The following is a 15968-nucleotide window of genomic DNA, read 5'->3' as shown; positions in this document are numbered from 1 at the left end:
AATATTAATTTTCACAGTCTGCAGCCTCAGTTTGTATGATGGCAATTTGCATATACTCCAGAATGTTATGAAGAGTGATCAGATGAATTACAATAAATTGCAAAGTCCCTCTTTGCCATGCAAATGAACTAAATCCTCCAAAAAACATTTCCACTGCATTTCAGCCCTGCCACAAAAGGACCAGCTGACATCATGTCAGTGATTCTCTCGTTAACACAGGTGTGAGTGTTGACGAGGACAAGGCTGGAGATCACTCTGTCATGCTGATTGAGTTCGAATAACAGACTGGAAGCTTCAAAAGGAGGGTGGTGCTTGGAATCATTGTTCTTCCTCTGTCAACTATGGTTACCTGCAAGGAAACACGTGCCGTCATCATTGCTTTGCACAAAAAGAGCTTCACAGGCAAGGATATTGCTGCCAGTAAGATTGCACCTAAATCAACCATTTATCGGATCATCAAGAACTTCAAGGAGAGCGGTTCAATTGTTGTGAAGAAGGCTTCAGGGCACTCAAGAAAGTCCAGCAAGCACCAGGACCGTCTCCTAAAGTTGATTCAGCTGCGGGATCGGGGCACCACCAGTACAGAGCTTGCTCAGGAATGGCAGCAGGCAGGTGTGAGTGCATCTGCACGCACAGTGAAGCGAAGACTTTTGGAGGATGGCCTGGTGTCAAGAAGGGCAGCAAAGAAGCCATTTCTCTCCAGGAAAAACATCAGGGACAGACTGATATTCTGCAAAAGTTACAGGGATTGGACTGCTGAGGACTGGGGTAAAGTCATTTTCTCTGATGAATCCCCGTTCCCATTGTTTGGGGCATCCGGAAAAAAGCTTGTCTGGAGAAGACAAGGTGAGCGCTACCATCAGTCCTGTGTCATGCCAACAGTAAAGCATCCTGAGACCATTCATGTGTGGCTTTGCTTCTCAGCCAAGGGAGTGGGCTCACTCACAATTTTGCCTAAGAACACAGCCATGAATAAAGAATGGTACCAACACATCCTCCGAGAGCAACTTCTCCCAACCATCCAGGAACAGTTTGATGAACAATGCCTTTTCCAGCATGATGGAGCACCTTGTCATAAGGCAAAAGTGATAACTAAGTGGCTCAGGGAACAAAACATCGATATTTTGGGTCCATGGCCGGGAAACTCCCCAGACCTTAATCCCATTGAGAACTTGTGGTCAATCCTCAAGAGGCGGGTGGACAAACAAAAACACACAAATTCTGACAAACTCCAAGCATTGATTATGCAAGAATGGGCTGCCATCAGTCAGGATGTGGCCCAGAAGTTAATTGACAGCATGCCAGGACGGATTGCAGAGGTCTTGAAAAAGATGGGTCAACACTGCAAATATTGACACTCTGCATCAATTTCATGTAATTGTCAATAAGCCTTTGACACTTATGAAATCCTTGTAATTATACTTCAGTATTCCATAGTAACATCTGACAAAAATATCTAAAGACACTGAAGCAGAAAACTTTGTGGAAATTGATATTTGTGTCATTCTCAAAACTTTTGGCCACGACTGTACTGTGTTTCCTCCGACACATTGGTGTGGCTGGTTTCCGGGTTAAGCGAGCCATGTGTCAAAAAGCAGTGCGACCTTCGCCTCTCCCGAGTCCGTACGGGAGTTGCAGCGACGGGACAAGACTGTAACTACCAATTTGGATATCATGAAATTTGGGGGAAAAAGGGGGTAAAAAATCATAAGAAAACATTGCAAATGGAGGACACTTTTCCCGTGGTTCATTTTCATGCCAGTCAGGTAGGCTATTCTCCTGTTGTAAATATAAGCAATGTGCTTAATATTAGGAAAAATGCACTTTTGAGGAGACGCAAGGAGTGGAGGAAACAAGGACCGAGGAAGCAAGCATTTGACGGCTAATTTTCAGACTGACATGCAGACCAACGCTTAGTGTTTACTGATTATATTAATTTCATTATTGATTATTATTAATATTGTCAATGATTTTCTTGACAAAACGCATTGTATTATGTTATTATATCAACCGAAATGTAGAAGCTGTTTGTTTAGCATGGCTATAAATGATAGAGAAGTTGACTAAATGCATAAACAGTCCTTGCTTCTAGGCAAGACAAAGAAACTTGCGGTGTCCATATTTCAAGTGACATTTTGAATCACATATAGATGTTTTATTGTTGTATTTCTAATGGGACCCTGTAGACTGTTGCTAGGGAAATGTCCCTAGCAATGCCGCTGAATTACAGTCCATATTCACAAACGCCTCTCCAAGAAGCCCCTGTGTTGTTTCCATTCATCTCTGAGCTCTGACCACTCTCTGGTGTGCTCCCTGCAGTGGCCTGGAGGAGTACTCTGGAGGACTGGGCTGCTGAGGACTGGAGCGAAGAGATGAGTGTAAGTCTGGGTAATGGGGACTGGGGAGTAGTAGTGGTCAGGGGGTGGAAGGAGCTAGCTAGCTAGCTAACAACCTGGTAACATTATCAGTATATCCAAACATTTGAGGGCACAGGGAGGACGGAAAAGGGATAGCTTCTTCAGGAGATCAATGATCATAGCAATTAATGAATGACAGTTCTTGCATGTTGTCGTCACAAATGTTCTTAAAGAGACGGTGTACAATTTTCAATGTAATGCATCTCAATAGGAAAATAGTTATTTTACATAAGGTAGAAACCAAATATTGCACAAATGACTTTTTCATTTCAATTACATTTGAGCTTTTTATAGTAAACAAATGTATTTACAGGGTTACATATTCGTTTTTAGGGAACAACATGTGCTTCAGAAGTAGCTGGAATTCATATAGGCTGCATCTCAATCGATTTAACAAAAATGTATTTTCTGGTGCTCCTGAATTCTATGTTCTCTTTACCTTTTAAAGTGGGGAGCACCAGTGCTACCAATTTAATGTTTGAAATTAGAGTCCTGCAAAACAGTGTACTAGTTCATACAGTGTGACTTCAAAAGGTTTAGTAAAACTATAGTTAGCCTTATGTCTCACAACTTGGTCTATTACATTGTCAATAACTCTCTGTCTCCCCTTAGCTCTCCGAGACCAAAGTGTTCACCGCCTCAAGTGCACCTGCACCTCAGAACCACATCACACCTGGGCAAAGGTAACTCCCAGCTCACCATCTGCACGACTAGCTAGGGTACCCACCCGTCACATGTCAACACTGCTTTTGAGGCCTCTCGAGTTGCGCAGTGGTCTAAGGCACTGCATTGCAGTGCCGCAAGAGATGCCGGTTCGAGTCCAGGCTCTGTCGCATCCGGCCGCGACCGAGAGACCCACAGAGCGGTGCAAAATTGGCCCAGCGTCGTCCGGATTAGGGGAGGGTTTGGCCGGCAGGGATGTTCTTGTCCCATCACACACTAGCGACTCCTGTGGTGGGCCGGGCGCAGTGCACGCTGACACGGTCGCCAGGTGTATGGTGTTTCTTCCAACGCATTGGTGCGGCTGGCTTCCGGGTTAAACGGGTGTTGTGTCAAGAAGCAGTGGGTTGTGTTTCGGAGGACGCACTGCTCTCGACCTTCGCCTCTCCCGAGTCTGCACAGGAGTTGCAGCAATGGGACAAGACTGTAACTACCAATTGGATACCACGAAATTGGGGAGAAAAGGGGGGGGGGGGGGAAGATATCAAAAATAAAATAAAAACACTGCTTTTGGTGTTGTGTAGATATGGGGAAAATACCAGCCCAGTGGTACACAAAATAACAGCTTGACCTCTTTGCCAGTTTTATTCCATGGAGTGATATGTTTGGCCCAGCTGCTTTGGTAGATACATTTGGATGTGCATAATAAGTAGGAAGGATGTATGGATCCTTCCCTTGAGACATGGTCCCGTTATGACTGTGTTAATTTTAATCAGACTTTCTCCATAGTGGGTATGTGTGCAATAGAAATAGTATCATGTGTTGTAATAATTATATGTGTCTCCTGTAGTCTGGACCTGCCCTCTCTGCTGCAGAAGCCAGTGGGAGAAGGAAGAGGAGGAGGAGGGGATGCCCCCTCTACGCAGAGCCTGGTTTTCACCAACTCCCACCATCACCCCCCCCGCAACGGGTCGGCCATTGGCACGGGCAGCACCAGCTATGCACACGCCGCCCTGGTGAGCCGTACTCGTGCCCTTTAAAACTTTTCAGATACACACACCATATGGCCAAAAGTATGTAGACACCTGCTCGTCGAACATCTCATTCCAAAACCATGGGCATTAATATGGAGTTGTCCCCCATTTTGCTGCTATACCAGCCTCCTCTCTTCTGGGAAGGCTTTCCACTAGATGTTGGAACATTGCTGCAGGGACTTGCTTCCACTCAGCTAAAAGAGCAGTAGTTAGGTCAGGCACTGATGTTGTGTGATTAGGCCTGGCTCGCAGTCAGCGTTCCAATTCATCCCAAAGGTTTTCGGCTGTAACCTAACAAAATTTTGAAAAAGTCACGTGGTATTTCCCTTACTTGGTTGCCATATTTTGCTTGTATTAACATAGGGCCCCATTCACTCAACTCTCTCCTTCTGTCTGCCAGTCGTCAGTGCTAGGGGCAGGTTTCGGGGACCTGGGCCAGTCTAAGAGGAGTCAGTCCAGTCCGGGGGCCCAGATCTTGGAGCAGCTGAAGGGCCCGGGCCTGGGTCCTCTCCCATCCTCCCAGGCAGCCCCCCCTCCCAGCACTCAGGGGGCCAGCAACACCTCTCTGGGGAGTAGACTCCCAGGGCTAGGAGGAGCCCCCACTGTTCTCCCACCGCCTTCCACTTCAAGCTGGGATATCAAGGCCCCAGAGCCCAGCGCCACATCCTCCTCACACACCTCCCACTTCAGCCGTGAGAAACACAGATTTACGAAAATAATATATAATTTCAAATACCTGGCATATGTCTTTTTTTGTTAAATGGCCATGTGTCTGTATGTGGTGGTTGTGTCCGTATGCCTGACTGATCTGTATTTGTGTGTTCACCCTCCAGGGGACTTTAAGCTGCAGCCTGAGCCATCCCTGGTGCTGAGCCAGCTGGCCCAGAGACACGGAGCCCCCTCCCTGCCCATTGCTCGCCAGCCCAGCCCCCCGCCAGCCCAATCCCCCTCCCCCATCCAGGGACCCCCCCTGGCCACCATCGGTGCCAAGCCTGCCCCCAGCGCCGGACCGGACCCTCAAGGCAGCAACTCGCTGCAGCAGCACCGCGTTCCACAGCTAAAGGCCCAGAAACGAAGGATACCTCCCACCTCTAAGGTAAAAGGAACCGTAGACAAGTATTTCCTCGATTCCCTGTGTGAGCTCAAGGAGTCAAGAACAGGAGGAATCAAGGAAAGAATTGGGCTTCACCCAGTGTGTAGGACAGAAATGGTCAACTTTGGCTATCAAGGTTCTTGTTTTAGGCCAGTACAAACACACCTGATTGATCTAATCAAGGTCTTGATGCTTAATTGGTAAATTCCCAGCGTTGAAGAGCACTGCTCTAAATGAAGAAGCTAATGGTGTTTGAGGGGATTGGCGATCAAGATTATCAAATCTGTGCAGATCTTGACACAATCCTTTTCTCTCAAATGCAAGGATTGTGAATCATGAAGATGCTGTTTCCCGTCAATGAGTCCCCTCTGAGTAAGAGCTTTCCCCTCCACTCCAGATCCCCTCGTCGGCGGTGGAAATGCCTGGCTCTGCCGACGTCCCCGGTCTTAACGTTCAGTTCGGAGCACTGGACTTTGGCTCGGAGGCGGCCCTGCCGGACTTTGGTCCCGTGGAGACGTGTGTCACCGGGGGCTCCAGGGAGTCCACCCCGGCCCCACAGAGCCAGACCAGCCTCTATTCCAATCCCCTCAGGTGGGTCACAATCTCCACCGCGGGTGTATTCAGTGAGGTGAAAGTTACAGACAGGAAAAGTAACGAGTTTACATGATTCCACATTTTGCCTCAGACAGTCCGATCTCTTCAGCACAGTTTCTTTGTTATTCTACGTTATATTCTATGTTGATGTGTATATTCAGTTATTTTGCACTCCTGAACAGACCCCAGGGGTGGTCAACAGATTGAAGACCATGCTAGCTCACCCTAGAAGTCCATGCGAATTCTTCTTATTATACATTTTAAAGTGTCTCGCCATAGTTTAACTAAAACCTCCTTCTCGGTTTGTCTCCAGTGAATCTATGAGCACCCCTCTTTCCGTCCCCCTCCCTCTCTCATCCTCTGAGCCCGTCTACCACTCCCCGTCGGTGCCCATGTCCAGCCTGGCCCCCTCTATGGGTACAGTCAGCTCCTCCACTCCATCCTCCTCCATCTCCTCCTCGGTGCCCTCTTCCTCTTCCACGTCTCCCTTTGTCTCAGTGGGGAGCGGTTATGACTGTGGGCCTGTGGCCCCTCACTCACACCTGGCCTTCTCCCAGAGCAAAGAGGCACCCGGGCCAATCATGGTGAGTCTAAGTTGGGCTAATGTAAGCCTTAACGAACACACTGCAGGCCAACAGGGTGGTATTCATTAGGCACCAAATTGAAGAAAACGTCCAGGAACCCGGATAGACTACCTGAACTTGTCCTATAAGAATCGCTTGTTTTTGTGTTCTGTTGCTGAAGGTTTTGGCTATGGTGTGCCCTAATGAACAAGACTCAGACCTCTCCCACAGTCTCAGTGTCCTGGGTTGTGCAATAATGAGACACATCATTTGTTGTGTATGAAATATGAATGATAAATGCATTTCGCAATGTTGGGATAATAAAGATAAGTTGACATGGGTGAAGATTCCAATGTTAACTTTGTCGTTTGCTCGTGTCAACAGAACGGTCTGAACGGTGTGAGGACGTCTGCTATGGACCGTAAGTTACACATTTCATTCATTCATTCATTCTGTGCTGCTCTTTTTATCAGGATTTGTGTTTTTTAATTGATTGTTTCCCTCTTTCTCTCCCCAGCTTCGTCAGCCTCCTCTACGCCAAAGCCGGAGTCTCCCTCTCTGAGCATCAGTACCAGCAGTGCCCCTGCCTCCTCTGCCCTCATTCCCTCCTCCATACCCCCCCACAGCTCAGCACTCCCCAGTCTGCCACACGACATGCCCTCTGCCAGCCTGGCACCACTCAGCAGGTAACACGCACTTGCCTTTACATCTTAGCATGTGTGCTTGCATTGACGTGAGTTAGAGACAATTTATACATACAGAATTCCAAGTTTTGCCATTATAGGCTAGAAATGCAGTTACTTTCTTCGGTCAATTTATATTAATATGGTTGATTGTAAATATATCTAAATCAAGAGCAGAAGGCAAATTGGGATATTAAGGACATTCATGAATGTATCTTTCCCGCTCTTCTTCTCTCTTCTCTCTCTACATTGTAGCCATGGCAGCAGTAGTCATTCCTCTCTCACTGTGAGTACTGTTCAACACAGACACGCGCGCACACACACACGCTTCTTTTAAGAGATTACCATGCCGAGTACAACCTCCTCTGTAACTAACTCTCTCGGTTTCTCTCTCTTTGTCTCACTCTACCTCTCTCTGTGTAGTATACCAGTGTAGACAGTAGTGTGAGCTCTCTGGCACCCTCGTCTGGCTCCTACTCCTCTGCCCCAGCCCAGGCCCCAGCCCAGGCCCCAGCCCAGGCCCCAGCTCAGGCCCCAGCCCAGTCACTCCACCAGGTCAACAGCGGCATGGCTCACATCATGGGCACCATGAGCCACATGAACAGCATGGTCAGTAGCATGGGTGGCAGCGGGCATCACGCCAGCCAAGCCCTGGGGCTCAGTGCCAACGGGACCACGGCCCAATCGAACCTCTCCTCGGCCCCCAGGACCGCACCGCTGCTCTCCTCCTCAACTGGTACGCGCAAACATACACACAAACATGCATGAGTATACGCGCGCACGCAAAATGTATACACATACTCGTACAGTCACGTTCGCCTACATATTAAAACACAAACGTAAAGACTATAAGTGAAACTGTAATTCTGTCTAGATAGCAGTGTGTGAGTGTTTTGTTCTTGTGTTTTTCAGGTAAAGCTCCTCCTAACCTGTCTCAGGGGGTTCCCCCACTACTGCCCAACCAGTACATCATGGGCCCAGGAGGCCTGCTGCCTGCCTACCCGGTAACTATTGTGTGTGTTTGTGTGTGTCACTGTCTCTCCTGGCCTAGTGGTTAGAGCGTTGGGCCAGTAACTGAAAGGTTGCTGGACCGAATCCCTGAGGTGACAAGGTAACAATCTGTCATTCTGCCCCTGAACAAGAAAGTTAACCCACTGTTCCACGGGCGCCGAAGACGTGGATGTCGATTATGGCAGCCCCGCGCACCTCTCTGATTCAGAGGGGTTGGGTTAAATGTGGAAGACACATTTCAGTTGAATGCATTCAGTTGTACAACTGACTAGGTTATCCCGCTTTTCCTTTCCCTGCTTTCAAATTAAAGAAACATATTTTGTTATTTGGGTGTATGATCCATTCAAGTGACTGTATTTGCCATGTGTTCCACAGCAGATCTACGGCTATGAGGACCTCCACATGCTACAGTCCAGACTGCCTATGGTGAGTCTCAATGATTTATATATGCACTGATGACTGACAGGGGGCGCTGTTTTGAAGCCACCATGCCTCCATCTTGGCACTTCCCCACATATTGTTTTTGTGAGAAATCTTTGAAAAAGCACAGGAATTTCATATTAATATGAAAAGTGTATACTAAAATCTAAAAAATATTGTATGTCATGTCTCAAAATCGATATCTATCTCACCTCTATATTGTTTTATGTCCTCCGGATTCGAGAAGAAAGACGAGTTCAACAGTGAGCCTGTCAGTTGGCCTTAATTCTCGCCCAACATCCAGCCTAGCTGGCGCAATGCTATTTTCCTGATTTTTGACCACTTTTTTTTGTCTGATTTAGTCACCCAATTTTGGCCATCCTACAAGGGTAAAACAAAATAAGCATTACTTTTGAACGGATTATGATAGAGACATGAGATTTGGACCATTGGTTTTCTTAGAGGATTATCTACACATCATTTTACCAATTGGACACCCTACTCTACTAGTCCTGGGTACCAGTCTTTTTTAGCTAACAGACTGGCCTTTCGGCAATCTCAACGTTCAATATACAGGGGGGGATTTACGGCGCAGTTTCTGATTGGTAGTTGGAAGCATTTCTATTTTCCATGACAACGTTATGGAACATGTGGTGCGTGCAAATTTGGCGCAATATAGAATTAGAATTTTAAGAACAACAATTAACAATACCGTTATAACGGGCTGTGGTCATTGCCTTGTGAGAAGGCGGTGTCAATGCAAAATCATGTTGTTCAAAGTGGCTAGAAAGGACTCTGTACTGAGAGAGAGCGAGAAATAATGATACAGAAAATACTGTATTAGCCCATAAGATTCAATCGAGCGACGTTTGCTTCGGTTGCATCCTATTAACGAGGAAAGAAACGCAAAACTGGCACTTGTCGTCATTCCTCGTACTTGCTGATCGGGACTTGCTCACTTCAGTTATGTTATTTTTCTCTCCTCTAATTAAGAGATGGAATCCAGACAGGCTACTTTAGGAAACTTTCTGAATGGACATTAGTTTTTCCAAACTTCCCCCTGGTAATTCAGATTTTTTTTTCTCTTCATTCAATTGAGTCGACGATAGAAGCTTGGTGGTTTTTATTCTAGGCCTGAAAATATTTCAACATCCTGTCTGAACGATAAAAGGCTACACTGATCACTCGTGCTTGGCTGCCAAATGTCTAGGTGTCCCCATAGGCCTAATATTTAAATTGAGGAAATGTGATCATAATAATTATTTTAGCGATCCACGTTAGACGTCACTCCTAATGATAAGGCTACCCATCCTACTGATGTGAGCTGCCGGACAGTGCACATGCGCTTGAAAATGTGTTTATGGATGAGAACGCGAGCTTGCTATTTCCAAAAAGTAGCTCCAGTCCCTGCTTTGCGATCTGTTGCCTACGTCAACAGCCAGGGTCTCAAATAGGCCTAGGGCACTACACTTTTTTTTTTTTATATTGCACATTTAATTAAACTGACACATTTGGTGATGTTTGTCTTCAATTCATTGGCACATCAGACAGATCTTGTTTTTGTCTCTGGATGAATTGCACAGATGCTGATCGCTTTGATTCAGTGTAGTAGGCAGGGCCTAATATATATATTTAGGCTAGCATACGAATAATAGTATTATAGCCCAGCCTAATTCACCTATAACTTACAGATCTCTGTCTTCACTGTTCCGTTCTTGCACAATTCAAACGCTGGCATCTCCATTGGCCTCTCTCTCTTCCTTCCTCTCTCTATTCCTCTTATAGCTCCTGAACAGGTAGCCTATCACAATGCGTGTCCCAGAAGTAGAAATATATACTGAACAAAAATATAAACGCAACATGTAAAGTGTTGATCCCATGAGCTGAAATAAAAGATCCCAGAGATTTTCAAAATGCACAAAAAGCTTATTTCTCTCAAATGTTTGTGCACAAATTTGTTTACATCCCTGTTAGTGAGAATTTCTCCTTTGCCAAGATAATCCATCCACCTGACAGGTGTGGCATATCAAGAATCTGATTAATAAGCATGATCATTACACAGGTGTACCTTGTGCTGGGATAATAAAAGACCACTCTAAAATGTGCAGTTTTGTCACACAACACAATGCCACAGATGTCTCAAGTTTTGAGGGAGCGTGCAATTGGCATGCTGACAACAGAAATGTCCATCAGAGCTGTTGCCAGAGAATTGAATGTTCATTCCTTCACCATAAGCCGCCTCCAATGTCGTTTTAGAGAATTTGGCAGTACATCCAACCAGCCTCACAACCGCAGACTGTGTACCCACACCAGCCCAGAACCTCCACATCCGGCTTCTTCACCTGCGGGATCGTCTGTGGAGGGGTGCTGAGGAGTATTTCTGTCTGAGAGATTGCCAAGAGTGTTCAAAGCTGTCATCAAAGCAAAGGGTGGCTACTTTGAAGAATCTCAAATATAAAATAGATTTTGATTTGTTTAACACTTTTTTTGGTTACTACATGATTCCATATGTGTTATTACATAGTTTTGATATATTCACTATTATTCTACAATGTAGAAAATAGTAAAAATAAAGAAAAACCCTTGAATGAGTAGGTGTGTCCAAACATTTGAGTGGTACTGTATAGATTTGAGGGAAAAAAGCACCTTATTCTTGCTTGCTGGATATAAAATAGGCTACAATGTTCACACAGTGAACTGGTGGGGAAGTCTGAATGGCGAGAGCTTCTCTGGTGTGTTGTGATCACATTGGCTGGTGGTAAAAATGCAATAAAGGGGAATCCGCATCCTCTGTTTTTCCCGCGCCAATGTTTATGTTTACAATGAAATGTATTAGGTTAGAATGCCCAATGTTAGAATGTTTCCAATCAAATCTATGAAATAAGTTAGAATGTTTCCAATCAAATCTATGAAATAAGTTAGAATGTTTTCCTATCAGTCTAATTTGCATAAACATTGTGATTGGATGATAGCTGTGAGGGTTATCGAATCGGAATCAAATCCTTTGATCTCCTCAAGTTCATTAATGATAAATGTTCATATTTAAAGATTACCGGAAGGCCAGTCTCTTTGGCAAAGAGACAGGAGTGGCAAGCAGTGGAACATAATAGCTGAACAGAGACTGCAACCAGGCTACTACTCTACTGCCATTCATTCCAATTAGACAGGTTTGGATTTCTATGTTTCTGATCCGGTCTCTCTCTGTGTAAAGCCCTCTTTGCAGGATTACTACGGAATCACATTCCCTGGTCCCGCAGCACTCTCTGGCAGAGATGGGAGCCTCGCCAATAACCCCTACTCAGGTAAGCAACTCTAGCTCACACACTGTCAAACCCTTTTTGTCAGCTGTTTTGAAACTTTTGGAACTGGGTCCTGGAATTATAAACTAGTTTGACAATAGTTCCATGACTATGGAGCTGAGGGGGAGAAAAAAGGGAAGATCGTTCATGGTTTAGTCTGCTAAAGTAGTAACCGGTACGATCACACACCCCTGGGGGACATCTTTACCATGTCTCACGCTTTCGGTAATCTTCCCTCCTCTCCCTTCCTCCGCAGGTGAAGTCACAAAGTTTGGCAGGGGTGACTCCACCTCCCCTGCACCTAGCAGCTTGTCGGCCCAACAGCAGCCCCAACAGGGCCAGAGCCAAGGGCAGAACCAGGCCCAGCCACAACCCCCCCAGCCCCAGCCTCAAGGCCAACCCCAGGGCCACCACAACAGCCAGCAGCAGCAGGCCTTCCTCCCGCCAGGCTACAGCTACACAGGCCTGCCCTACTACCCCGGGATGCCTGGCGCTGCCTTCCAGTACGGCCACACCATGTTCATGCCCCAGGGACAGGGGCCAGCCAAGCAGCACGGTGTGGGTCTGGGAAACCCCTCAGCCAGCCCCTTCCAGCAGCAGCAGCCCAGCGGCTACGGCCAGCACACCTTCAGCTCAGGTTGGTTACTGTGAGAGAGGGAGACACACACACCAACAATCTAGTTGACCACTGTGGAAAAGAGAGTTGATGTCAGTATGTTGTTGTTTTGGTCTCAGGGTATGAGGACCTGACCCAGGGCCAAGCAGGAGTAGACTATAGCAAGGGCTATAGCAACTCCTCCCAGAGCCAGGCCAAATCTGCTGCTACAGGCCCCGGTAAAGGTACATCACCCTCCCATTAAATCCCGGTCATCTGACCCCATATCGTTACCATGCTTGAACGGTTCTATTATTAAAAATGAGAACTTGCCTGGTGAAATAAATAAATAATATTGCCATTTCAATGACATCTGATGATACATTATTTCATATCAGTATTGGGCAAAAGTCATAAGCTGTCCTGATTTTAAGAGGCTTTAAGTCATGCTGTTGACTGTGATACGAACGTTTGTTCACCTATTTAAATATTTTATCGTATGCTAGGCGGCATCTCTGTGACGTCAGGCAACTCCGGGGTCCCAGAAATCAGTGGAAGTGTTTACAACAAGACCCAGGTGAGATGTTTATAATGTTTGTGTTTCAGATTTTTATTTATACTGAACCAAAATATAAACGCAACAGTTTCTAGGATTTTACTGAGTTACAGTTCATATAAGGAAATCAGTCAGTTGAAATAAATAAATTAGGCACTAATCTATGGATTTCACGACTGGGAATACAGATATGCATCTGTTGGTCACAGATACCTTTAAAAAAAAAGTATGGACAGAAGACCACTCAGTATCTGGTGTGACCACCATTTGCCTCATGGAGCGCGACACGTCTCCTTCGCATAGAGTTGATTGTGGCCTGTGGAATGTTGTCCCACTCCTATTCAATGGCTGGTGCGAAATTGCTGGATATTAGCGGGAACGGAAACACGCTGTCGTACACATCGATCTAGAGCATCCCATACATACACAATGGCTGACATGTCTGGTGAGTATACAGGCCATGGTAGAAATGGGACATTTTCAGCTTCCAGGAATTGTGTACAGATCCTTGGGACATGGGGCTGTGCATTATCATGCTGAAAAATGAGGTGATGGCGGCGGATGAATGACGCAACAATGGGCCTCAGGATCTCGTCACAGTATCTCTGTGCATTCAAATTGCCATTGATAAAATGCAATTGTGTTCGTTGTCCATAGCATATGCCCGCCGATACCATAACCTCACCGCCACCATGGAGCACTCTGTTCACAACGTTGACATCATCAAACCGCTCACCTACACGTTGACACATGGTCTGCGGTTGTGAGGCCGGTTGGACAGACAGACAATTTCTCTAAAACATTGTTTGAGGCGGCTTATGGTAGAGAAATTAACATTCAGTTCTCTGGCAACAGCTCTGGTGGACATTCCTGCAGTCAGCATGCCAATTACATTGTTTGTGTGACAAAACTGCACATTTTAGAGTGGCCTTTTATTGTCCCCAGCACAAGGTGCACCTGTGTAATGATCATGCTGTTTAATCAGCCTCTTGATGTGCCACACCTGTCAGGTGGATGGATTATCTTGGCAAAGTAAAAAAATATATAAACAAATTTGTGCATAATTTGAGAGCTTTTTCTGCATATGGAACATTTCTGGGATATTTTATTTCAGCTCATGAAACATGGGACCAACACTTTACATGTTGCGTTTGTATTTTTTTCATTGTACATCATTACGATACCCATTAGTCCATCAGGGCTTATCTCCCTGGGATCATACACGAACACAATACTCTCTTATCAATTATGATTTCAATTCTAGTCCTTTGCCAGAGCTTAACGGTGTTAGGGTATTTTTTTCTCCATGGTCGTTTTTTTTTACAGATAAACGTAATCACTGACCTTGACTTTGCTCTCCAATGGTCTGTTTCCAGTCCTTTGATAAGCAGGGTTTCCATGCGGGGACTCCCCCTCCCTTCAACCTGCCTTCGGCTATGGGGGGTCCTGGAGGGGCCCCGGGTGGCTACGCTCCCGCCCCCTTCCTCCACATCCTGCAGCCTGCCCACCAGCAACCCCACTCCCAGATGCTGCACCATCATCTGGCCCAGGACGGACAGGTAACACATTTACCCATAGTCTACAACCTTGTGTTAACATGCCACACGACGACACTGGTTAGATCAGTGGTGGGCAATCCTACCCTGTGCTTGTAGACTTTTGTTCCAGCCAAGCAGTAACACCTGATTCTACTGAAACAGTTTTATTTCAACAAAAGCCTGCACCCACACTAGCCATCACTTTGCCTACCTCTGGTTTACATGTCTATATCAGTGTGGTACTTGTGCTGGTCATATCCAGTCTGTGACACTGTCCTCTATCTCTGTATGCAGGGAGGTCCTAGCCAGCGAGGCCAGTCTAGCAGCATGCAGCAGAAGAGCCAGGTCAACAAGTCCAGCTACGGCAGCTCCCCATACTGGGGCAACTGACAGGGCTGTGTGTGTACACACTGCATCATGCCCACCTATCTTGACTTATCAGACCAGAGGGGGGGGACAAAGTATTTTACAGCACCAGGCTAAAACACACACTACCACCCCCCCCCGCTCAATATTCCCCTTTAAAAATGTATGGCTGTTGTATGTAAAATATATTTATGTATGTATTTATACAGTATATATGTATTAGTAGGACATGAAATTTGGTTAAGATTTTTTTCGAAGGATGATAGGAATCAAATATCATGGAGAAGTAATTATGAAGTTGATGGTGAATATACAGTACTTAACCAGAACAAGCATCATGTGGCGTGGATGATTTTTGTATGCATACATGAACCTGATGTACATTACTGCTAAGCATAATTTTTCACACATCTCCCCCATCTGTGAACTCTTTTCTATTGAGGGTAATTTATAGCTTGTTTTTACCCCTCCATTTGTGATTTCCACCTTTTATACAGCGAGCTCAAAGTATTGGGATAGCGTCAATTTGTCTCGTTTTGGCTCTTTACTTCAGATTTGAAATGAGGTTAAAGTGCACACTGGCAGCTTTAATCGGAGGGTATTTTCATCCATATCAGGTGAACCTTTTACATAGTCTCTCCCCATTAAAGTATTTGGTTCCATATTCCTAGCACACAATGCTTGTGACAAGTACTGTAATTTAACTAAAGCTGTCATTGTATTGTCCCAATAATTTGAGCTCACTGCAATTGGTTTAATCCTTCATTGTCCAACAAATTAAAGTTCTTAATTATTCCCCCCCTAGAACCAAAATAAATGTTGCCTGTTTTATAGAAAACATTCCATACTGTAATACATTTCAGAGTGGAGTGTCTGGTGAAAAGTATCTTGATCCATTTGTGGAAGAAAACGTGCATAATTGATTTTGCCCACTAGATAGCTGAACCATTGCATCAAGACTAGAGGTCGACCGATTAATTAGGGCCGATTTCAAGTTTTCATAACAATCGGTATTTTTGGCCACCGATTTGCTTATTTTATTTTTATTTTTTTACCTTTATTTAACTAGGCAAGTCAGTTAAGAACACATTCTTATTTTCAATGACGGCCTAGGAACGGTGGGTTAACTGCCTTGTTCA

At 45.5% G+C, this 15968-nt stretch overlaps 1 protein-coding gene across 2 annotated transcripts in view; it reads left to right on the top strand.

Moving 5' to 3' along the window:
* Window positions 1–15667, top strand: part of ubap2a (ubiquitin associated protein 2a) — a 40868-nt gene extending 25201 nt beyond the window's left edge. For both annotated transcript variants that reach the window (XM_029776154.1, XM_029776153.1), the window contains exons 9-27: window positions 2320–2378; window positions 3030–3100; window positions 3928–4093; window positions 4512–4803; window positions 4945–5207; window positions 5602–5795; window positions 6112–6382; window positions 6746–6782; window positions 6879–7047; window positions 7300–7330; window positions 7468–7780; window positions 7957–8048; window positions 8431–8481; window positions 11687–11777; window positions 12031–12411; window positions 12510–12614; window positions 12876–12946; window positions 14302–14484; window positions 14758–15667. In XM_029776154.1, the coding sequence (XP_029632014.1) occupies window positions 2320–2378; window positions 3030–3100; window positions 3928–4093; window positions 4512–4803; window positions 4945–5207; window positions 5602–5795; window positions 6112–6382; window positions 6746–6782; window positions 6879–7047; window positions 7300–7330; window positions 7468–7780; window positions 7957–8048; window positions 8431–8481; window positions 11687–11777; window positions 12031–12411; window positions 12510–12614; window positions 12876–12946; window positions 14302–14484; window positions 14758–14853 (2936 nt within the window). In that variant the 3' untranslated portion in view covers window positions 14854–15667. The remainder of the gene's footprint in view (window positions 1–2319; window positions 2379–3029; window positions 3101–3927; window positions 4094–4511; window positions 4804–4944; window positions 5208–5601; window positions 5796–6111; window positions 6383–6745; window positions 6783–6878; window positions 7048–7299; window positions 7331–7467; window positions 7781–7956; window positions 8049–8430; window positions 8482–11686; window positions 11778–12030; window positions 12412–12509; window positions 12615–12875; window positions 12947–14301; window positions 14485–14757) is intronic.
* The last annotated feature ends 301 nt before the right edge of the window (window positions 15668–15968 follow it).

Source organism: Salmo trutta, chromosome 14 (assembly GCF_901001165.1).
Source record: "Salmo trutta chromosome 14, fSalTru1.1, whole genome shotgun sequence".
Classification (NCBI taxonomy): Eukaryota; Metazoa; Chordata; class Actinopteri; order Salmoniformes; family Salmonidae; genus Salmo; species Salmo trutta.
This window is presented reverse-complemented; position numbering and strand designations above follow the sequence as displayed.